The sequence below is a fragment of the Lithobates pipiens genome, unplaced genomic scaffold (genome assembly GCF_037356315.1).
Source record: "Lithobates pipiens isolate NorthernLeopardFrog02 unplaced genomic scaffold, aLitPip1_a1.2 Scaffold_19, whole genome shotgun sequence".
NCBI lineage: Eukaryota > Metazoa > Chordata > Amphibia > Anura > Ranidae > Lithobates > Lithobates pipiens.
In genome coordinates this window covers 296,941,426-296,967,473 of record NW_027507764.1, presented here as the reverse complement: position 1 = coordinate 296,967,473, position 26,048 = coordinate 296,941,426, and the positions used below count along the sequence as shown (strand labels likewise).

Genomic DNA, 26,048 nt, shown 5'->3' with positions numbered 1-26,048 from the left:
CACAAGCTTTAGTAAATCCCCCCAATGTTCCCAGCCAGGCAGCATCGAAATTCAATATTATTTTTACACTGTATTTATGCTATTTCTTTGAGGTGCAAATCAAAGGAGTATCTTTACATTTGCACATAATATTGGTTGAAGCAACCTTACAAGTAAAGTTTCTATATTAAAAAAAAAAAACTTTTTGCCTATATTTCATTTTTAAATAAGTAAACTTTGCTATGGACCAAAAACATTATAACATAGTAGTCACTATAAATGGGAGAAATTTTTGAATAATGTGCAATTTTTATCTATAGTAACACAAGTTGTTTTAAAACTATCACTGGTGAAACAATAAAAAGGACATTTCATTCTGTTATGTCTTTTTGGCTCTACATTGCACAAGAAATAAAATCGTTTTTATAAGACAGCACTGCCAAAAGAAAGACTTAATGATCCTGAAAGAAAAAAATATATTTTACTTTTTTTCCATAAGTAAGACAAAGTACTTGCCAAATCAATAGTCCCGTAGCTGAGATGATCAAATTGCTCTGGTCCATTAGGAATATACAGGTGTGGGTGATGTAATGGTTAGGGATCAGGCATTTCGAAGGTTAGTAAGGGCTTTGTGATTGATTGCTGAATATGACATTCTATAGCATGGCTATGCAATTAGCGGACCTTCAGCTGTTTCAAAACTACAAGTCCCATCATGCCTCTGACTCTGGGTGTCATGCTTGTGGCTGTCTGAGTCTTGCAATGCCTCATGGGACTTGTAGTTCTACAACAGCTGGAGGTCCGCTAATTGCATATCCCTGTTCTATAGCATAACATTTTCATGTATATAGGGTCAGGTAATCTGCAGAATAAAATTTACATGGTAAAGGGTTAGTCAGTAAAGGGTTTATAATATTTTAGTCGAAGTATGCATGGCTGAGTCAGCCCCAGTTTCTATTATGTTTTGCATTCTCAAACTGCAATATCTTCCTACTACAATTTCTGACTTCTTTCATGCCCATCATGAAGTTTTGAGTGTCCCCATTTATCACTGTTACAAGATCTCTTCTTGTATCCTCAATAATTTTACCTAAATGGTAAAAATCCAAAACGAAAACTGGGAACCTCTAATAATGGCCAAAGAAGGTGTGCAGATTTAGGAACCAAAGTAAAGGTGTCTCACTAACTGAGACCCCAAGATTTACGATATATGAAGAACACTGTCTAGTTGGTTAACTCTCCACCGTCTACCAAAACCAAAATTCTCCATTTTGGGTGGACTGGCCCTTTAAATAAAGCCTGTGTTTAGGACCTAAATATAAAACTACGATTTGATTATACAAAGGAACAGCAGTTATGCGTTGGATTTTATATCGGCAATAACCAAATCGAATAAAATCAATACTAATTCAATCCATGCAGCCAAAACTAAAACAATTAAACGCTCATATACAATATGTGAACAACTACAAAAATACAATTTTCAAAATGAATAACACAGTCCCGATAGTGCTCTATATGTGGTTCATTCTTTCAAATTATTCTTGTGAATTGTGCTCATCTGCCACCAGGTAAAAAATCTGCACACCTCCAATACATTAAAAATGGGCTCATCTGTGTCCTCCACTGGCTATTAATCTCCCAGGATAAATGAGGGTAGTTGTAAGCTGACTGACTGATTTGTTTTAAAGTGATTTTTGATTGTCTTTCTTGTGTTTTAATAAGTGGGGGATAAATTAAGAGGTTTTATATAGAGAGCACTATGTTGTTGCCCTTTTGTCCTATTTAATATATGGTGGATGCCAGACAAGTTGAAGGAGAAGGTGTTACCATCCAAAGTCTGAGGGGATCAGCCTGGAGGTCTATTATCCTGGGAGATTAATAGCCATTGGAGGATCCAGATGAGCCTATTTTTATTAGAGGTGAGCATGTTTTTCACCTGGTGGCAGATGAGCACTAGTCACAAGAAGAATTTGAAAGAATAATTCACATAGAGCGCACCTCGGGTGAAGGACTGTGGTATTAATTTTGAATATTATATTTTCGTAGTTGTTCCCAATTTCATATGGACTCATACATATTGTATTTGAACTAGTTTACATTTTATAGTGCTGCCCTACCCTTTTTTTGCATTAGATAATAAACCAAATCTGGTTAGAAAACACAAATTTTCCAGTGCTGTTATTTACTCACAGACCATCAATGCCTTGATGAGTAACTGTTCAGTACTTACTCAAAGTATTCTGCAGCTGGAGTGACCTTGGAAGTGTCATTGAAAGAAGAGTAGCCTGAGCCATTGAAATCATATTTTGTCTCAGAACAGTTGGGACTATTCCATGAATTGTTGCAGTGAATCCATGGAAGCTCTGATGTAAATGAGGAAAAAAGATAATACAATGCCCAAGCAATGATCACGTTGTAAAAAAATCCCACATATAATGATATCAGAATGACTGTAAAGCCAACACCTGCAAAACAAAGACAAAAGGTATTTTTTGGGGGGGAAAAAAAATCAGGCAACAAGTATGAAAAATTCGAATTCATAAAAAATGGAAAAACTGCACTGTTCATCTAAACCATAAAACAGATTTTATGAGATACACACAGTACTAAATCATGCGGAGCGATGTGCTGACGCCACCGTGTACTTCCCTGAAGGACAGGCTGCTGTGTTTGAGCCGGCTGGCTCTAAAAAATTTTACATTTATTAATGTTTAATTTTGTTAGGTTAAGCACAGCTTTATTTGGAAAATGAAAATTCGGAACCCTACAATTGTAAACCAACAAATTTAGAGAAAATAAAGTGTGTTTTTCTTTTTTTATAATCCATTGCCTCTAGAGTCACCAGACTTTTCAAATTGCATTTGGCAGGACTGCATCCTCAGTTTTCAATTTTGAAGGTTTCCCAATTTTACACAATGTTCACAATGAATTTGGGTTTAGATTTCATTACAATTAAAAATACAGAAATATTGATAGTCTTAGGGGTGAGTAGGGATGAATTTTATGTTCAGGTCTACCATGGGTTTCAGGCAAACCCATTCTGTTTGAGATTATTAGTCCCAGTGAACTAATGCAGGAATGTGGCTGTCCTAATTCACTGTAACATGATTGCACTGCAAGATCCTTTGAACTTAGGTCAGCTGATGTAGAAGGGCTAACAATGGAGGCTTTTTCATGTGCTAGCCCTCTCACTATAGGGTGGGGGGGGGGGGGGACAAAGTAGCCAATTGGAATTATATATTGTATGGGAGGCTGCTGTATGAAAAGGGCAAAGCTGATAAATTGCTTATAAAAACATAAGAGTCAGTTAAAAACTGTACTTTAATTCTCATTGCTAGCTCTTTTGATAATCAACACTTTTGCTCCTTTTTTGCTATTAATATTGTTGAGTTGTTTGTCTTTAATTGTATTTTGTGGTTGAATTAAAGTCATTGGTGACTTTTAGCTGCTGTACTGTCCATAACAAAAGGACAAGAACAGTGTGCACCTAAATCTCATTACATTAGATCACTTACATTCAAAGCTCTTCCCTATCACCAGAAATAAAATAAAAGTTAGGTATACATCAGTTGGGTCTATTATCCCTGAATAAAAATGTCCCATATCTGGACAATTTTTCACTGCTGTATCCTCTGCAGTATATTATTTCTTGTAGCAAAACACTACCCGTGGCTCTAACAAATTTGGCCCTAAAATTTCTTTGTAAAATTATCCTGCTGCTGGAAAATTGTACACTGCTTTATCCTCTGCAGTACCTTATTTCTTGTAGTAAAACCCTACCTGTGTTTTTTGTATTTAGCCAATTTGGCCCCAAAATTTCCATATAAAATTGTCTTGCTGTTGGCAATTTTTACACTACTGCAACATCTTCGGACAGTTAACTTTTAATGAGAGTTTTACGAAAACTCCTTAGATCCCTCTAGTGATGTACCGTATACTGATAGTATCATAAACATAAAGTTAAAGTGATTGTAAAGGGAAAAAAAATAACATATCTATACTTACCTGCTCTGTTCAATGAAATTGCACAGAGCTGCCCAAAAATTCCTCTTCTTAGGTTCCCTGCTTGCACTCCTGGCCTATCCTCTCTGTCCAGTACCCCCATTGGAAGCCTCTTCCGGGTCTGCGGACTCCGGCTGCGTGACTGGCCGGAGACACGTGACGTCACTCCTGCGCATGCACACAGGAGCCACTGATCACAGCACAGGCTTTTGAAGAAATGGCATGGGCAGCTGTTCCTTCAGAGCTCATGCGCCGATGACATCATTGTCACAGTATACAGTGAATATCTCCTTAATAGCGCACGTTTAGGAGATATTTATAATACCTATAGGTAAGCCTTATTCTAGCCTTACTTATAGATACAAAGAATGCAGGAAGGTCTACTTTCTCTTTAAGGTAACAAATGTTTAGTCTTTAGAACCACTTCCCGAATGATGTACGTCGGCAAAATGGCACGGACAGGCATATGGGCATACAGGTACGCCCCTTTAAGAATTCCACCGTGCCATCGGGACCCCGTGAGTCCAGTCGCATGTCCCGCGGACTCGATCGCCGCGGGATACCTGCGATTGTCTCACGGGGAGGCTAAACGGGGAGATGCGAAAGTAAACAGCATCCCCATTCTGCTTAGCAATAAGTGACACTAATCTCTACTCCCTGTTATTAAAACAGGGATCAGTGTTCACTAACACACAGCCCAGCCCCCCAGAGTTAGTAACATGCCCCTAGGACACACTTAACCCCTACACTGCCACCCCCCGGTTAACCCCTTCACTGCCAGTGTCATTTACACAGGAATCAGTGCATTTGTATAGAACTGATTGCTGTATAAATGACAATGGTCCCAAAAATATGTCAAAAATGTCCGATGTGTCCGCCATAATGTCGCAGTCACAATAAAAATAGCTGATCACCGCCACTACTAGTAAAAAAAAAATTATTAATAAAAATGCCATAAAACTATCCCCTAGTTTGTAAACGCTATGAATTTTGCGCAAACCAATCAATAATCGCTTATTGTGTTTTGTTTTTACCAAAAATATGTAGAAGAATACGTATCGACCCAAACTGAGGAAAAACTTTTTTTTATATATTTTTGGGGGATATTTATTATAGCAAAATGTAAAAAATAATCATTTTTTTTCAAAATTGTCACTCTTTTTTGTTTATAGCGCAAAAAATAAAAACTGCAGGGGTGATCAAATACCACCAAAAGAAAGCTCTAAAAAGGATGTCAATTTTGTTTGGGAGCCACGTTGGATGACAACGCAATTGTCAGTTAAAGCGACGAAGTGCCAAATCGCAAAAAGTGGTCTGGTCTTAAGCCAACAAAATGGTCCGGTCTGAAAGTGGTTAATTCCTAAAGTCTGGTAATGTTTAGAAATGTAAGAGACAATTGTTGATAGTTGACAGTGAGCTGTCGGTAACAGCTCAGTCAAAGTCCTGGACACACCAATGGTACAACAGAACAAGGCAGCAACACATATATGAGGTGGCGGGGCATTAAGGCCCAACCGCCTTGCTACTGTGTGTATGTATGTATACTGCTTTTTTAAAAAGAGGTTAATTGGCTTTTCTTGGGGTCAAAATCGGACATGCAGACTACATAACTACCCCTGGTCTGCCTAAAACCTACAGTATATCTAAGCCAATATTTTTTCCTTGTGTTAGATAGACTGGGGAAAAATGAAAACCCCTGCCTTTGAGAGATTTCTCTATGCTTCCTGTCTTTTAGCCATAACAGAATGTGAGAGGAAATCTCTCCAAAGAGAGGGACATCTCCTCTTAGAGGTATTGTTTCTATTAGAAGATTTCTATCCTATTCAGGTTTTGAATTAAACATTTTCCCTTGCATTCAGTCTCAGTGACAATGGTGATCAGAACAAATAGAGAGAGAGAATCTCTTCAGTAGGGACACAGCAATAAAAACCTGACAGGGTTCTAACCATTCCCCATACCTAAATTTTGATAACCTTTGAATTGTAAATTTTTCTTAAAAAACACCTAATTGGCAGCCATCATACAAATTCTGAAGATTTGCTCACTGATATTTATTATTGTACAAAGGATGGAAAAGGGACACAAGCTACTCTCTCCTCATGCATTACCTTTTCTTATATAGAATGTGCAGTCAGCTGTGCGGTGATTGGGTGGTGTGTATGTGGCAGTGGATTCGCCAGTGCCAACATTTAATCACTCCATTGTGGAATTAGATTTAAAAATAAATGCTATGGCTTGCGTGACATACATCGTGTCGTGTAATAAGGTGTTCTAAAGGTGGTTGTGAGTCAAGTCTCCAAGTGGGAGGGAGTACTTGTGTAATTAGATGTAATTTTATTATAGCACTTTACTCTTTTTCTTTAATCCTTCACAAGGGAGTGAGTAGAGGATATTGGAGGACTCTAAACACACTGGTTACTTACCCTTTTATAGTACTATTTCTTCCTTTATTACATGGACAAACATGACCCATAACTCAACATAAAAGAATGTCCATCACCCTCCACTTAGCTCTTCTTGAGGTATTTTTGTTTACTATTCAATAAATTGGTAGGACTTCCTCTATCTTAGTGAGCAAGCCAGGAGCGGTGAAACGCGTCAAGGAAGGCTGGTTTTGGGTGGAGAATTCACTGTATGCAGTCAATTTATTGACTATTAAAAATACTGCTAAGTGGAGTGCAGCTGACATTCTTCTATGTTCTCAATGGAGCGTGGGGGCGGACTACTATGGCCAGCAACCGGGTTGAACATGTACAAGAGAGGCTAGTTTTGAAGGGAAGTTATGGATTTGTGTGTGCTTCTGCCATAACTCAACATGTTTCACCACTACAGTGGCTTCATCAGTAGTGACCAATAAAAAAGTGCAAAAACAAAAAAGTATAGAGCACTCCATAATGTGTGAAACAAATAAACTCGCCAAATGCTTCCTGGTATTTATACCAACCCATGTCAAAAACCATTGGTTGTAAATGTTATCTGTTTACTCCCAGAGGATGTTTATATTGGGAGATGTACTTTCAAACTTTTTCTCATTCATTCAATATCATTTACAAAGCAGGGTGGGGGAATATCCACCTTGTTGAACTTCAATGGTTTCCAGTAGGAGGATGCTTATAACATGCTATAATTCAGGACACCAATAAGCACCTTTTCCTTAACAATTCTCCTTTTTATTTTGTAAGAACCAAATATAAAATATATTTATTATAAAGGTGTACAACCATGAGGATAAAAGCAGAAATTCTGGACTGTAATATATTATATTTAATACTTGGATTGGCAGTGATATTTAAATAGTTGGATTACCTATTGCATGTAATGCAATGTGAAGTTTTTAAAAATATTTACCTTTAAATATAGGGCATATCTTCCACACTCCAGCAGCTCCCTCTCGATTAAACTGTCCAATAGCCAACTCCATATAGAAAAGAGGCATGCCAGCAATAATCATGAAAAACAAATATGGTACCAAGAAAGCGCCTAAAAATATAAGACATGAGACATACCTTCAGTTAAGGTATAAGGTTGCATGTTTGTTTTAAAGATTACATGAAATAATACAAATACATACATGCATTTGCTCAAGTGTTATATAATAATCACAAGTAAAAAATGTTAAGTAAGGATTGAAGGATTGGCAGCTTATACTCCCAGTATCTCAGCATAGTTAATTGTTCACAGACAGAGACAAATATCTCTACTCAAAAACAGTATTGATTCTGCCATGGTATTGTTTGTTTAAAATAAAATAGAGAAATAAAATCCTTTGTAGAACATAATGACTGGGTGCTAACATCTACCAAAAACTAAGTGTGTGATGCATTGTAGGAAGCAAGACTCTCAGTGCTGGCCTTCAGTGGTAAAAGAAAAAAACATTGACGTGAATGACATCTTGTCAGAACTCCCATCTTAGTACAAGGTCTTCTGTCAGGTTTTTTTTTTTGCTACCTTCATGATGACTAGTGACCACTATGGCATAGATACAAATATTTCCCCAATGTGGACATGAGCAGCAAAACATGGCAGACCAATTTCTAACCCTTTGGTGCTCTACTCAGAAAGGGCTTTTATTGCTGTCTGTGCCATAATCACCCCTCATATTTCTTGGTTAGCCAGTCACTTTTTTCTCTCTCCAACTGGTCTTGGTGATGTGGGACTATCCCTGATGTCTCTACACATTTCTCTTTATATTCCTATTCTTGCTAAACTGTGTTTTTGGTATATCATTACGTTCACTGACTTATCACTATCTTCACCATTTCAACTGGTCATCTTTTATCTTGGATCACTGGATTTTCTCATGAACATCATGTAGTTCATTGAAACCCTATTCATTTATCTTAGGCTCTCTGACAGTCACCACGTGTCCATCATTTAAACCCACTGTGAAGACTGGCTGTCTGTGTTCTGGGTAAGCTCTGTTTGTGCGCCCTGCTGGCACGTGGCTCCAATTACCTCAGCTCCCGGGACAGACTACCCTTTTGGCCCTGGCCCCACACTCACTATACTCCACTATATTTCATCATATGTAAGTATCCAGGACTGGCATATTTGCCTCTTCCTGTCATGTTTAGAGCCATATTAGATTATTTATATGTATTCTCTATAGATCTGCCCCGATGAGCACGTGGCTCCAATTACCTCAGCTCCCGGAACAGACTACCCTTCTGGCCCTGACCCCACACTCACTATACTCCACTATATTTCATCATAGGTAAGTATCCAGGACTGGCATATTTGCCTCTTCCTGTCATGTTTAGTGCCATATTAGATTAATTATATTTATTCTTTATACATTTATGATCAATAATTTTTACTTGTTTTGTATTATTGATATGCATCTTTTCATGTTATTAAATATGTCCTTTTACCAATCCATCTCCACAATCTCAATTAGTCTCATTTAAAGTCCCAAATTCCTTCTTTATTTATCTGTGCCATAACTGAAAAGAACACAGCCAGAATAAAAACCCTTAAAGGGGTTATAACCCTTTCCCCTTTCTCTTAAAAGAGAAGGTTAGAAGGTGACACAAGAGTTTGCAGACTTTAATTTGTGTCACACTGCATAGCTCAAAAGAACAACCTATAATGGTTGGCTAATGGAGCAATAGAACTTCAACTTTTTTTGCAGATACATTTATTCACAGTTAGTTTTATCTATGTCTTCATCTGTTGTATTAATAATAATAACTTACCTCCTCCATTTTTGTAACACAGGTATGGAAACCTCCAAACATTAGCTAAGTCCACTGCAAACCCAATAACAGAAAGAAGGAAATCAATCTTCTTACTCCAGGTCTCTCTTTCTTCATTTTCAGTATTGGTCTGGGATGGATTAACCAGTGTCGAGTTAGTGAACTGGACTCCATTTTGTTCCTTTACAAGTATAAGTTCAACATCTTTAGGTCCCATTGCATTGGTTTCTTTAGCTGGTGCAACCACTGAAGACATTTGTCCCACTGGTGGTCTAGCTTTAATCATGAGATTCTGTTGCAGTTATCCAGTGGTGTTGGAAGAGTCCACAAATTGAAGACTACGAAAAAGGAAAATGCAATACATACAATACAAATTAACAGTTTAGCTTGGAATAACATAAAAAAATGTCACAAATTTTACAGAGAAAGGAAATACAATAATATTACAAAAAATAAAAACAAGACACAAAAAGCAATGGTTTGCACTAGCCATGAACTTGAAGGGCCATTGATCTTTAGATCTAAAAAAAAAAAAATCATCATACATGCTTATGATTTTTGGATATTCAGTGGCATTACTCTTTTAGTTACTCATCTGTCACATTGAATAATTCCAATTAATTAAAATAAAATGCATTTTTTAATCCACTAACCTATTTTTAAAACTATATATAGGATTAGACAGTAAAGTTGTAAAGCATGTACCCTTATAATTTTAGCATCATCCCAGTAACTCCTTTCATTTGCATGTCAATGTATTTCTTGATTAGTTTTGCATGTATCATTAGATATATTTATCCTGTAACTGTATCTGTTCAACTAGATATCTGGTAAACCTCAGGTCTGCATACCCACTCGCTCATTTGTCATTACCAAATCTCATGATAACCTGTCATACATAGATAGATGGCTTATAGTAAATGGTATTTTTGAACTGCATTCCCTATATATGTTTCCACATCGGACCAAGCTTGCATAGTTTAAAAACATTGCACAGCATATTTACATATTGAATAAAGACACCAGTCCATCCAGTTCAACCTAAGTGAGTGTCCACAATTGTCCCTCTCCCTGCACATTGCGTCTCATCAAGATGCTCCTCCAATATATATAATATATAGAATTTAAGGTCCCCATATATTGCTGTCAATTTACACAGCACACCACACACACATTGGTCCCCACACCCAAGAAGCCCACAATCCAAGGTCCTCCAACTCACATTAATATACTAGGGCCAATTTTGGACAGAAGCCAATTAACCTATCAGTATGTCTTTGGAGTGTGGGAGGAAACTGGAGTACCCAGAGGAAACCCACACAGGCACAGGAAGAACATGCAAACTCCAGGCAGGTAGTGTCGTAGTTAGGATTCAAACCAGCGACCCTTTTTACTACTAGGTGAGAGCGCTACCCACTACACCACTGTGCTGCCCTAAAGTAGTCAAACACTTATGCCCTGTACACACGTTTGGAAATTCCAACGTTAAAGGTCCGATCGGATTATGGTGTCGGAAAATCCGATCGTGTGTGGGCTCTATTGGACTTTCCGATCAGACTTTTTCCGATCGTTTGTAGAGAATTCCGACGGACAAAGTGCCACGCATGTTCAGATTAAATTACGAGACCAAAGCTATTGGCTACTAGCCTCTACGTAGTCCCATCATATGCAACGAACGTCACCTGAACGATCGGATTTTCCGACAACTTTGTCTGACCGTGTGTATGCAACACAAGTTTCGACCAAAATCCAATGGATTTTGTGGTCGGAATGTCCGACTATGTGTACAGGGCATTAGAGTAGACATTTTTCAATAAAAAATGCATTAGATTACCACAGTCCAGCAGAAAGCCATCAAGAGCAAAAATCTAAGATTTTCTCCATTTTCTATAAAGCGGTTACAGATTCCATTTTCAACCTAATATTGCTTGGATTTTGCCACTATAAAGAACTACTGAAGCACCGGAAGAACACCCACAGCCATAATATAACACTGTAATGAGTCAAGGCTGTGGGAGTTCTTTCAGCTCTGGTGTGAATAGATATAAAATGTGTTTTTAGTATTTTTGATTACTTGTGAAATTGATGAAATGCAATGTTGCCCAAAACTGTTGTTCTCAGTTCTGTGTAACATGGAATTTTCAATAAAAAGAAGCATAAAAAAGGTACTCCATCCTCTTTATCTGTAGGATATACAGAGAGCAGTATGTGGAGTCTGGTGAATGATGAAACACGGACACTAAACAATTGCATTACATGCGGCTCACCGTTAATGAATATTATTTATATTTATATATATATATATATATATATATATATATATATATTCAAAAATGCAAAAAAGTAGAAAGCCTATATTACCCCTGAAATGTTAGCCTGCATATTGTAGACTGTGCATTTTATAAATATGCTTTTTGAGTAAGAGGTCAGACAACAGTTTTGGCATATGCTAAGCTTGAGGTGTCATTTGTATATACCATTATACCATTACTTAAGCTCACTTGGTACCACTTTTACACTAGCAATGCTGCTGTGAATTTTGCAATTTGAGCTGTATTGCCCAGAGGACTTAGCACCACAACACACATGCCAGCCGTTCTAGCAAATTACATGTATGCCACACTGACAGCCTATATCTGAAAGCAAGATGTAATTAAATGTAAAAATAACACGTGTTTTATACATAATTGAAAAAAGACAAAAAGTCCATCTAGCACAACTAATAGGAAAAAATAACACATGCATATACACAATTCTATACCCACAGTTGATCCAGAGGAAGACAAAAAAGAAAAACAATAAAGTATGATCCAATGTGATCCAGTAGGGAAAAGAATTCTGCCTGATCCTCTGGGGGCAATAAAATATTCTCAGGATCAACTATCCTTTGTGCTAATACCTATAAATGTTAGTATCCAATTATATTTTGTGCATTTAGGAATTAATCCATCTATGTTTAAAACAACCTACTAAATTGACCAGGACTAGTTTTTGAGGGAGTCTGTTTCACGTTTTTACAGCTCTTACTGTGAAGAAGCCTTTCTGTATGTGGAAGATAAATCTCTTTTCCTCCAGAGGTAAAAAGTGTCCCTTGTCCTTTGTAATGATCTAAAAGTGAAAAACTCTAAACCGAGTTCACTATATAGAACATTTATTTGTTTATATATGTTGATTATATCCCCCTTAATTACCTCTTCTCTATAAATTAAGTTCTAAATCTACTCTTTTGTCATATCTGATCTACCTCATGCCTCTTATCAGTTTGGTTGCCCTTCTCTGCACTTTCTCCAGTTCATTGCTTTTTGAGAACTGGTGCCCAAAACTGAACTACATATTCCAGATGAGGTCTGACTAATGATTTGTACAGGGGCAAAATAATGTTCCGTTTACTCTGCCTTTCTCTGGAGTCTCTTTTAATACACTGGTCATCATGAGTGAAATATTTCAGTTTGGCATTTAAAAATAAATAAATTTAGGCTTTAGGCATTGCATGACTGAAGGTACAAAAAAAGAGTATGATATATAACTGCAACATTAAAACTGTATTATGTCTACATAGTTATGAAATGAAAATAATTCATAATAAATATAACATCTAAAAAAATCTAAATAATAAATAAAACATCTAAAAAAAAAAAAAGAAGAAAAAAAAAGAGGGACTAGCAAAATTGTATTTAATCTTTGAGATAACTGAGTATTCTCTTTCCTGAATGATCAGACATTAACAGTGGTGTACTGATTTTTTTTTTAACTGAGGAAAATTACAAGTTTTGCACTGATCAACTATTTTGTAGTATAACTACTGTTTATTATCAAATTCCACAAATTAAATTTACAACTCTAAAACTGTAAATATGAATTCTATGTAAACAATTACTATGTATGTTAGGGTTAAACAGTTGCCTACCTGCACACCAAGAGCACTGACATAAGAACCTAGATATGTGAGAAAGAAACAATACCAAAATGTCTACCCTGTAAGCATTTTTTTATATATATAAAAAGAAAAGTGGTCTCCACTTCAGCAGGTACTGGGAAGAATTTACTCTAAAGTCCTGCCAAGATTAATTGTAAAATAATCTGATCTTCTCTTGTAATAATAGCAGACATAAAATCAGGATCTCGTGATACAGTTTGCAAAGTCATTCGGGAATCTAAAGCTTAACACCTAGAACAGGCTGAATAAAAGTTTCAGTACCATCCAGAAATGGACAGCGACTTCTGAGCACTGCTGGAAGGATAAGAACCTGCTTTTACATAAGCTTGCTAAAGCTCTTAAAATATTTGTATCAATAGAATTGCAAATCTAAAAAAAAAAAAAAAAATATATATATATATATATATATATATAGAAAATGGTAAATGCTAGGCTGACATTTTGCAAATCAATCAGCAATTTAGAAGTCTATTTCTGTTAGTGTTACAGAGGCAGGATGCTCAGTGTGATAAAGCGGGACTGAATTTGTCAATTCCAGTGACCCCAACACTACCCCATGCAGCGCTTACTGGGTTCCACACTGTATTTATTCTACATTGAAGTATGCACAGTCACAACAAACAAATCCAACGCAAATTAAAATATACATTATGCAGAATGCACAAACATACTTTTTCATAAAATTGCTGAAATAAAAGTTGAATTAAGTGAGGGCAAATAATATTATTACTCTACCAATATATTTTTAGCATGATAAAAAATAAAGACAATACAAGATAAGTTCAGATTTTACTTTAACAATTGAAAAAATATATATTTTGGTATTCAGAATAAAAAGGCAATGAACGTTTTGCATTTATTCTGTATCCCTAATTCAAAATTTTAGCTTTTCCTAAAAAAAAAAAAAAAAAAAAAAAAAAAAATCCTCAAAGGATAGATAGATAGATAGATATCTCACTAACATGACAATAAATGAGTAATCAATGACACATTACAATTATTTAACAGCTATATGCTGTTTGTAGACTATCAAGTAAAAACATCAAGAACAAGTCTTACTTACTCTTTTTAAACTATAACAGTGAAGGCTGTACAGAAGGAAGAGTTTCATCAGATAGTAAAAGTGTTCTTGAAAGTCACTAAGATATAAAGAACATAATCTGGTTTTCCTATATTTCTGGTCCTGGCATTTCCCTGCTGGTCCTTGGGATTTAAGATGTGCAAGAGGTCAGAGCAGAGAAGATGGAATGAGCATCCACTGCTCCCTGTGAACTTGTACTGTAGGCAGGTGCCAATGATAAGCAGCTAGACAATAATAGGCAATAGCCCTCCCTCATCTGCTCATCCTTTCAATGACTCTCTAGCTCCACTATATATTAACATCCTATGACCCTCCAGATTATGCAGTCTGACAAAAACAGAGATGCTGAAAAAGTTCAGTTCATTATTCTTAATACCTGTTAACTGATTGCAAGAATAGTTTTGACAAATATATATATATATATATATATATATATATATATATATATATATATATATAAATATATAAAAAAAAATATGCTTTACTCTATTGTTGAAAATGTTATCATGTATAATATTAGGCATTGCTGAATGATTTTTATACCAATCTTAGGACAGTATTTTAATTAACACTGTGTGCCATATATTTCAGGATAGGTTATTTATGTAGTCTTATTTGTGCCTAATATTTCAAATGGCCTCTAGATGTCACTATCGCAATGTTGCTGCGGAGAGGAATTTATAATTATACTGTCCACTCCAGACAGAAACATCACAAGTGACACCTTGTGGTCACATTAGGTACTACACATTTTAATCTTTGGTTAAAACTTTATAAAGGCAAAGCCAATCTTTTAGGAAAAAAAAAATAATAATAAAATACTGGTGTAACATGGTTCAAAAGTTGGGTATTTCCGCTTTTGCAGTCAAATTTGAGAAAACCCCTCTATAGGTTTGTTATGTTTTCCCATTCACAAAGAATACAAACAATTGTTTTTAAATTATTAAAAGTCATTATACGAAGACATTGGTTTCTTGCATATCTTGATTCAGGCTAAGAAACATGGGAGGGATGCTTGGATTTAACAGGCTTTACACAGTAATGTCAACTCTTTGGCTTTTATACTTGCATAACACATTTGAATGTTACAATAATAGAATACTGCTCACTAAGCAGTCATAGCCCTATGCAACTGCAGCCGACAATACAAGGTGACAGAATGGGGGCATTGTGCTTGTTTGGGATTGCCAGGGCTGATCACCACACAACAGTAACAAAATTGACCAATGCATTAAATTAGTATTAAACCCAAAAACAAAAAAATATTATTTTGCAGCTTACCAATTCTTAGCTGTGGTGGCTGCATTTGTTTTATCATTTTAGGCTTTTTTCATTTATTTTTACCTGCTCGTCCTACCTACAAGTCTGTTTTAAAACTTTTTTTGAACAAGCTAACCTGTTATGAAAAAGTGTTGATGTGAGGGAGGAGACAAACCATTTAACATTGACAGGGGTGCTTACAATGATCAGCTTGTATTCCTTTAAATAAAACCATTTTCCCAAAAGGGAAAACAATTAATAGTTTTTGAAGCTGCTTAAAAAGTGTTAGCTAGAGTTCCACTTTAATGTGTTAGTCAAGTCCATCTAAATCTGCTAGTATATCTAACATTACCCTGTTCCCATATTGACAATGCTGCTGTCCAAAATTGTCTCTATTATTCTTCCGTTTAGAGTGGAGGCACCCTAAGACAAGAAGTGTGTTAATGACTGGATCACCAGGTACAAATAAAGGGAAAAAAGGCCTAAAAAAAAAATAAAAAATAAAATAAAGCACACTAATGCAGCCACTACATCTAGGTATTGGTAAACTGCAATATGTTAAATTTCTGTTTTGGTGATTGGCTATCAGTATGTGAAGACCCTACATTGAATACTATATAGAAGAAGATGATGATTAAAATCATCCGGCAACAGCAAAATCAGTCTGTATATGCAGTAAAGCATGCTTGTAATATTCACTGTGGAGCCTAAGGGGTTAATCCTTTGCATTGTGTATAAAGGCTGTTTGATCCTGTATGCACAGATCCTCCCCTTCTTCCACTGTCTCCAAAAAAAATAACCTGATATTTACAGAGCCAGGGGATCAGCTACACGTGCTTAGTTTGGTGTGTATTGTTAGAGAGTTTGTTTTTTTCTTAGGAGAGTGCATGTGATCAGCACAGGGCCAATCAGCACTGTCCAGACATGGCCAGTCAGAGGATCAGGGGAGAATGAAAACTCCTCCTACAAGCTTTACCAGGAACTAATAGAAGTCACAAGACTGCTATATACTGCTGATGAAAAAAGGTATTTATCAGTTTATATTTACTAAAATAATTACATTTCTAATTACATTTCCATGTGCTATGTACTGTGGGAGACCAGATATCGTGAATGTAGGTTCTGGGTTTAGTAACACGGACCTTTGGTAATTTTTTAATCTTTCCATCTAATAAAACGTCTTCCCTTGTTGTTTTAACTTTGGATAGTAAAACATTTTTTTTTTCTGCCAGTAAATACCTTATACAGCCCCCTTTCTATTTCTTGTCTGGTCATTAGCCTGGGCTTATGACATCATGCACAGCTCTTTCTCTCACTCTCGTGAGAGTTTGCCAGGAGGGGAGGGGGGATGAGTCATAAGAGGGCCAATGAGAACGGCAGGGCTGCAGAGCTGGAGGTGTGCATCTGTGTGTCTGTGTAAATCCAGGAAGTGAACAGGTAGCAGCTTCAGCTTCCCACAGTTAAGATAGATGCAGCTAAACTCAGTGAAGGGAGATTTCTGCAGCAAATTTGGCAAGTACAGAATCGCAATACAGTGGAACCTCGGATTAAGAGTAATGTGTTTTCCGAGTGTTTCACAATATGAGCTACTTAAAAAGAAAATCTGACTCGTTTAGCGAGCGTTTTCCCGCAAGACGAGCAGGATTCAAGCAGCTGGGGGGGGGCAGAAACACATTTGGCCACAGGTGTGGGGGCGCCGGTGGCCTACTAAGATACAAGGAGACACTCGGGACACTCGGTTCCTGGGTGTCTCCGAGCATCTCCGAATGTCTCCGGGAACTCCCGCACCTCTGGCCACATACAGTACTGCATACACCAGCAGTGTCTGTGGAACAGATTATCTGAGTTTCTCTTATTTCCTTGGGGAAACTTGCTTTGATATACGAGTGCTTTGGATTACAAGCATGTTTCTGGAACTAAATATGTTCGTAATCCAAGGTATTATTGTATATATAAATTATGCAAAGTGGTTGGAGGGAAGCTTTTAGAATGGCAATGATGTTTTTATTACAAATTATGCGAGCAGACTGCAGTTCCTCTTTAAGTGGCATAATATAAGGACAGGGATAGCCAAAAATGATGGGTGCAGTAGTACAAAGCATGGCAAAATATTACACAACAGATGTGGTGGAAGACCGTGTTATCTGGCAAAGCTTGGCTTACATGTTTCTGCACCACTTAGGTTGTGTACTACACTACAGGCCTAGAAATGAGTTATAGTGATATGGGAGATGGATTTGTGGCAAAAGCTTGATTATAGGGTTGTAATTGCATATAAATGGGTCACCTCTTTATAGAGATTTTGGCATTCTTAGACTCATTTTAAATGAAATCAGACAGGAAAGTAAAATAACAAGAATATCTGTCAAAACAAATATGTTTCATTTTAGCACAGACTGGGGAAACAGATTGTCAAATGTTTCAAACCAAGCAGGCAAAGTATCTCAGAAAACAAACACAAGACTCTTTTGCAAAAGTTCAGGTATTAATATGAACCTTCATTTGTTCTAAAAAAAAATAGAACTTATAGTACTAACTGCAAATATCATATAGTAGCCAGCTACTGGACGCAAAACTGCAAGGTCTTTTGCAGAAAAAGAAGCAAGGCTTTAAAGCACATCTCCAACCAAAGCTTCTTTTGTTTTGAAAAAAAGCTTTATGTTACAATGATAAAAGTTTAAGATTCACTTTGGATTTTATAGCCACCTGTGGCTCTGTTAAGGAGATTTAGGTTGGGTTCACACTATTGCGACTTGGATGTGGGATCCCCGCATCCAGTTCGCAATAGCAGGAGATTGTCACCGGCTCTCTATGGATTCGACACACACATCTCGGATGTGGCTCTGATGCAAATTGGCACAGTAGTCCTGCATGTCTTTTGGTCCTTTTCAGGTCCGAATTTAGCACAAAATTCAGCCTGATATCAGACCTGAAATGGTGAACAAGGACGCACAGGACCCCTGCTCTGAGCCGCACTGGCATTAGGTGTGAACCGAGCCTAAGACCCCTTACACACTGCCAGCATTTTCAGGTGCTAAAAATAACACCTGAACAAATCGGCTCCTTTCGCTCTAGTGTGAAAGCCTTAGGGCTTTCGCACTGGAGTGGTGCGCTGGCAGGCGTCACTAAAAGTCCCGCCAGGTGCTTCTTTGGAGTGGTGAACTCACCGCTCCTCCACCGCTGCTCCCCATTGAAATCAATGGGGCAGCGCTGTGATACCGCCAGCAAACCGCAGCTCCATTAGCATTTTGCAAGCGGATTTAACCCCTTTTCGGCTGCTAGCAGGGGGTTAGTACCACCCCACTAGCGGCCGAATAGCGCTGCTAAAATGACGGTAAACCTTTACCGCCAACGCCTCCGTAGCTTGGCGTGAATCCTTAAAGTCAGCTCCTAGCCTTGAAACAAGCAGGCAGGTTTGGAAATACACAGCTACAGTTGTGTGATAAAATATTTGCCCCCTTTCTGATTTTTTAATTTTTTTTTGCATATTTGTCACACTTAAATGACTCAGATCATCAAAAAAATGTATTATTACACAAAAATAACCCAAGTAAATACAAAATGCAGTATTTAAATGATAATTTCATTTATTAAAGCAAAAAAAATGCCTGGCTTTATGTGAAAAAGTAATTGCCCCTTAAACCTAATAACTGGTTGTGCCAACCTTGGCGACAACAACTGCAATCAAGCGTTTGCGATAACTGCCAATGAGTCTCTTTCACGTTGCTTTGGAGCAATTTTGGCCCACTCTTCTTTGCAGAATTGTTTTAATTCAGCCACATTGGAGGGTTTTCAAGCATAACGGCCTGTGTAAGGTCATGATACAGCATCTCAATTGGATTTAAGTCCGGGCTTTGAATAAGCCACTCCAAAACCTAAATTTTGCTTTGTTTGAACCATTTGTTTCAAATTTCTCTTTATTTTATATTTTAAAACATACATTCAACATTTACCTCATTACAACATTTCCCCATACACAACAACCGCAACAAAAAAAAAACACACATCAAATATCCGATCCACCCCATTCATCCCCCCTTCCCCTCTCTTACATGAATTCCCACAATTTCCCCAAGGTACTCAATTCCTCCCATTTTTTCCAATATTTTGAGATTTGTTTCTCTCTCGGAATTTATGGTTCCAACAATTATGGTAAGTTGTCCAGGTCCTGAAGCTGCAATGCAGCCCCAGACCATCATGCTACCACCACCATGCCTGGCTATTGGTATGATGTTCTTGTTATGAAATGCTGTATTAGTTTTATGCCAGATGTAACGGGATGCATGCCTTCCAAAAAGTAAAATTTTTGACTCATCAATCCACATAATATTTGCCTTGGGGATAAGTCTTGGGGATAATCAAGATGTTTTTTGGTAAATGTGAGATGAGCCTTTGTGTTCTTTCTGGTAAGCAGTGGCTTTGGCCTTGGAACACTCCCATGGAGGACATTTTTGCCCAGTTTCTTTCTTATCGTTGAATCATGAACACTGATCTTACCTGAGGGCAAGTAAGGCCTGCAGTTCTTTAGATGTTGTTCTGGGTTCTTTTATGACCTCCTGGATGAGTTGTCGTCATGGTCTTGGAGTAATTTTTGTAGACCAGCTACTCCTGGGAAGGTTCAACACTGTGCCAAGTTATCTCCATTTGTAGATAATGTTTTTCCCTGTGATTCATTGGAGTTCCAAAGCCTTAGAAATGGCTTTGAAACCCTTCCTAGACCGATACATGTACATTACTTTGTTTCTAATCTGTTCTTTAATTCTTTTACATTGTGGCATGATGTGTGGCTTTTTGTGATCTGTTAGCATGCTTCACTTTGTCAGGCAGCTTCTATTGATGTGATTTCTTGATTTAACAGGTCTAGCAGTAATCAGGCCTGAGTGTGACAAGTGAAATTTAACTCAGCTTTCCAAAAAATTGTGCTTAATCACAGTTCATTCATGATTCAGCATGGGAGGGGGCAATTACTTTTTCACATAAGGCCAGGCAGGTCTAAACAGCTTTTTTTCCTTAATAAATTAAATAATAATTTAACATTATATCTGCTTTAAATTCAGGCTGGGGTGGTGGAGGTCAGAGAGGTGCATTGCTGGTCTCATTAGACCTACACTAAGCGTTTGACTCCCTATCCTGGGACTATCTTTTCTTCATCCTAAAAAGGTATGGGTTTGGATCGAACTTCCTGACCACACTTAAAATAATATATAGCGCTCCCACGGCAAACCACGTAGTTAAGGACTACCAGTCACAAAACATAAACATACGCAGATGGACCCGTCATGGTAGTCCCCTGTCCCCCTTATTGTTCATTTTGGCTTTGGAGCCACTGGCCATCAAAATTTGCAAACATCCAGACATATTGGGTATCAACTGCGGAGGTCGCGAACATAAGTGCGCATTGTTCGCAGATGATATTTTGCTGCTCCTCTCTTCCCCAGTCACTTCTTTGCATAACCTACATGTGGTACTACGACGCTTAACGGCATTTACAGGTTTGAGAGTACATCACGTTCGCTCTGCACCAGTCCAGTGGTACTATTCCCGTCATTAATGAGTCCCTAAAAATTTGATACAATGGCTTTGAAATTACAGAGCTTAATTCTTTTAGGATTTGTGGGTGGATGACATCTGGTCCAGGTGCTTTATCCACCTTTATTCTGTCTAAATATTTCTGGACCATATCACTTTTGAGCCATTATGGATCATTTGGGGCTGTGTCAATACCACCCCCATTATGGACATGAGCTCCCCCATGCTCTTTTGTATACAAAGAGCTGAAGAAAGTATTTAATAAATTAGCCTTCTCTTTGCTCCGTCACCCACTCTAGATTATTTTGTAAAGGGCCTACATGCTCAGACCTGACTTTTTTACTAGAATTTTTGGGGGTTTATCCTACTATCTTTTGCAATCTGTCGTTCGTTTTGAATTTTTTCATCCTTGATTTCCTTTTGACATATTCTGTTAAATTCTTTGTAACATTTGAACGGCATTAGTGTTCCTTTATTTTTATATTTTTTAAAAGCTCTTTTCTTGTTGTTTATGGCTTTAACTTTGACCATAAGCCACATAGGTTTTATTTTTAGCCTTTTAAACTTATTGCCCATGGGAATATACTTTGCAGTGAGGTCCCAAACAGACTTTTTGAAGAATTCCCATTTCTCTTCTGTGTTTATCACTGCCAACATTCCCTCCCAGTCTGGAGAGCAGCCCTCATCCTTGGAAAATTTTCTCTCTTGAAGTTAAGTGTTTTTATCTTTCATGTATGTATTTCTTGCTTACAGCTAACATCAAATGAAGTCATGTTATGATCACTGCTACCCAGATGTTCCTTTACCTGAACATTAGTAATAAGCTCTACATGGTTTGAGATTACCAGGTCCAGCCGAGCTTCATTCGTAGTTGGGGCCTCAATAAATTGGACCATAAAATTGTCCTGTAACAGGTTTATCCATTTTGCCCTTTAACTGTCCCAGCAGTGCCATTACTCCAGTCAATTTCTGGGTAGTTAAAATCCCCCATAATTATCACCGTCCCAGCCCTTGCAGTCCTTTCAATCTGTACAAGGAGCTGGGTCCCCACCTCCTCGTTAACATTGGGTGGTCTATAACAAACTCCAATGATTAACTTTGAACTACGCACATCTATATGCAGTTCCACCCATAATGTTTCAGACTCATCACACTCTCCATCAACCAGGTCCTCTTTCACACTTGCTTTGAGGTCACTTGTCACATAGAGACAGACCCTGCCACCTTTCCTTTTTACCCTGTCTCTCCGAAAGATTGCATAGCCAGGAATATTAATAGCCCAGTCATGTGAGGATTGAAGCCAAGTTTCAGCAATACCGATTAAATCATAGCTCTCCTCATGCACCAGAGCTTCCAACTCACCTATTTTGTTTTGCAGAGTTCTGGCATTGGTGAACAAACACTTTAATGCATTATTACATTTTGCTCTGGTGTTTTTCATATCATTTTCGGCCTTAAAAAATAACCTTAAAACCGCAGAGGTGATCAAATATCACCAAAAGAAAGCTCTATTTGTGGGGAAAAAAGTACATCTATTTTGTTTGGGTACAGCTTCACATGACCATGCAGTTGTCAGTTAAAGTGGCGCAGTGCCGTATCGCAAAAAATGGCCTGGTCATTGAGCAGCCAAATCTTACGGGGCTGCAGCGGTTAAGTCATGTGACCAATACAGCACCAATCAGGGCTGGCCAGACACAGACTCATGCTGTGGGAAGCATACATCAGCAGAGTAATAGATACTCCTCTCAAAGATTGTTCCCTGTAGATTAGGGATGAGCTGAACACCCCAGGTTCGGTTCGTACCAGAACCTTTGAATGGACCGAAAATTTGTGCAAACTTTAGAACCACACTAAAGTCTATGGGACTCGAACGTTCAAAATCAAAAGTGCTAATTTTAAAGGCTAATATGCAAGTTATTGTCCTAAAAAGGGTTTGGGGACCCGGCTCCTGCCCCAGGGGACATGTATCAATGCAAACAAAAGGTTTAAAAACTGACATTTTTTGGGAGCACTGATTTTAATGACGCTTAAAGTGAAAAAAAAGTGAAATATTCCTTTAAATATCATGCCTGGGGGTGTCTATAGTATGCCTGTGAAGTGGCACGTGTTTCCCATGTTTAGAACAGTCCCTGCACAAAATGACATGTCTAACGGAAAAAAAGTAATTTAAAACTGCTTGCGGTTTTAATGTAATGTCTGGTTCCAGCAATATGGATGAAAATCATTGAGAAAAATGGCATGCATAGCCCCCCCCCCCCCCCTGCCCATTACCAGCCCCTTTGGGTCTTGTACAGATATTAAGGGGAACCCCGTACCCAAATTAAAAAAAGGAAAGGCGTGGGGCCCCCAGGCCCTATATACTCAGAACAGCAGTATACAGGCGGTGCAAACAAGACAAGGACGGTGTAGGTTTGTTGTGTTAAGTAGAATCTGTTTGTAACTTTGAACTGGTACATTTTTAAAGTGTAGTTCCAGTCAAAAAAATCAATTTTTAAGCTTTTTGGAAAACATAGGGAAGGGTTATCACCCCTGTATAATTTTTTTTGCCATCCGTCTTTTTTCATCTCATTTCCTGTTGTCTCCTTCTGTTTGCAAGTAGGAGACGTTTGTAAGCTGGATGTTTGAAAGTAGGGGCCTGCCCTATATGCTCTGCAGAAATTTGGGCCTAAGGTGTTGGTGTTGCCACAACATTGTAAGCCCCTCAAAGTGACTCTTGGTGGGCACTGGAGCGCCCTGCTGTGAACGATTATATCAAGAATTGTAATTACATGCCATTGTTGAACAGTGGTAGAAAAATTGACCTTTGGTGGTTGTGGTGCTGGTGCCACAACACTATAAGTCCTCACCGTTACTCTGGGTGGGCACAGGAAGGGGCCCTCCTGTGAAATATTATATCAAGAATTGTAATTACATGTCCCTGTTAAACAGGGGCAGAAAAATTTGGCCTTAGGCACTGCTGCTGGTGCCACCACACAAAACCAACCAACTCTAATTACTGGAGCTACCTGCAGTATAGGATCAGCAGAACACCGGCAATTGAGGTAGCTTTTCTGTTATTATTATTATTATTTCCTCTTATCTTATTTTTAATTTTTTTTATTACATTTTTGTTTTTGAATTTTTTTGAATTTTTGTTTTTGAATTTTTTTAATGTTTAAATTTAAAAAAATTATTTATTTATTTTTTTAATACATGTTTTGTTTTATTTGTCTATTCATTTATATTATTTTTGTTTTGTTCAGGTGGAAAATTTGTTAGGTTTATTCTACCTGAAAGGTGGGTAATTGGCTATGCCCTCAATTAGCTACTGAATAGATTAGCAGCTAAATACGTTTGGTTTAAGACAAGATTTGGTGGAAAGCCATTCTAGCTGCTGGGTTCATTTTTTTTTCTCTTTTGTTTTTATTTTCATTCAGGTGGAAAAAGTTCCAAAAGGTTTAGGCTTTGCCCACCTGAAAGGGGAGTTAGTGCATATGTCTTAAAGTACAGATAAATGCATTTTTTTTTGTGTTTAAATTTGACTTTTTTGAGAAGCAACATTCACATTCATTTTTTCTTTTTTGTTCCTGCCATGGGGATCATTATCATTATAGAGTGGGTTCAGCCTAAAGAAATCATAGTTGTTTTAATAATTTGTTTAGAGTTGCAGAAGCCAGGAATATTAGGTTCCTGGGTTCCAAGGAGTAAACATAGTAAATGAGCAGATATTATGGATAATAATTTGATTCTGCTCTTGTTTTCACTTCGAGAGTCCTGGTGGAGCAAGATTGGAGAGGTCTCTGGAACATGGATAACAGATATTCATCTGGTTGGCAGTTTGTCTGTGCCATAACACAACGCATTTCGCATTGTGCGCTATACAAGTATTTCATTCATTCATTCATTCATTCAGGAGAGAAGGGACAGACGAAAAGATTCAGATTAATACTTTTTTCTTATTGGCAATTTAGTGATAATGCTTAATCTGAAAGACTGTTCCTATCAATAAGACTTGTGAAACATTTCTGCCGGAGTCTCTCCTGTCATTGATGAACAAATGGAGAGGTTGAATCTTCCTAACGAGGGCACAGACAGCAATAAAAACTGACAGAAATAGAGAGTAGAAAAAATGGACTGTGCATATTTTTCATTATATAAAAAGATATCAAAATGTTATTGGTTGACAAAACATCAATGAAAAAAGACTAAGACAAAGATATAAAAACATATACAAAGTGAAGGTGGGTTTAAAACATGTCTCAGTGGCCAACCATATAAAATGCCTGCAAAGTCAATTTTTTCTACTCTCTATTTCTGTATAACCAATTAGGAAGTGGCATGGTATACCATTAATTGTACTGTCCACAGTGCCACTCTGTGGTGACAGTACCAAAATATATATTTATGTGATACAATTTTGCCTTTATTTATACTTTATGAAACAATTGCTTCCTTTTTTTTCAGGTATAATTAAAATATTGCATAAGAATACTTTGTTCTTTTTAGCCAGCACACTAAGATCTAAATAGATAGCTCATTTCATGTTTTTAAGCAGATAAAGCCTTCCTCAAGGCTTGCTGCTTTTACGCTGTGTACTCTCAAGCTAACCCTTGACACTCTAGGAATCATTTGTCATGTATTTTTTCACTTGTTCAGGTAGATGTAGATGCGTATCTAAATCTATCTCTCCTCTGAAGCCAGATCTGAATATGGATCGTAGGCGGTGAGAAAGCGATGTGACACCTTATCACTGCCGGTTTAGACAATGTGCGGTTCGTTTTGTTCCGAGTTAAAATTCAGACGAATTTTCGTTTTTCGAATTACAATAGCAGAATTTAAACACATCTGAAACAGTGGGAAAAAAAACTGAATGAAATTCGAATTCAAACCGTTTTCAAATCATTTTCAAATTCGAATAGTTTTCAAATTCGAATGCTAAATCATTTTTAAATTTGAATAGTTTTCCAATTTTCAAAGAGAATAAAATAGAATAGAAAATAAAGGAATTGAATAGAAAAACATATATAACAGAAAATAAAAGAATAGAATAAAACAGAACAAAATAGAATAGAAAATAAAAGAA

At 37.4% G+C, this 26,048-nt stretch overlaps 1 protein-coding gene across 1 annotated transcript in view; it reads right to left on the bottom strand.

Moving 5' to 3' along the window:
- SLC6A3 (solute carrier family 6 member 3) overlaps positions 1 to 9,510 on the bottom strand; it is an 80,833-nt gene extending 71,323 nt beyond the window's left edge. The window contains exons 1-3 of the mRNA XM_077492014.1: positions 9,180 to 9,510; positions 7,333 to 7,464; positions 2,213 to 2,447 (exon numbers count right to left, since the gene is read on the bottom strand). Of these exons, the coding sequence (XP_077348140.1) occupies positions 2,213 to 2,447; positions 7,333 to 7,464; positions 9,180 to 9,465 (653 nt within the window). The 5' untranslated portion in view covers positions 9,466 to 9,510. The remainder of the gene's footprint in view (positions 1 to 2,212; positions 2,448 to 7,332; positions 7,465 to 9,179) is intronic.
- Positions 9,511 to 26,048: the final 16,538 nt, after the last annotated feature.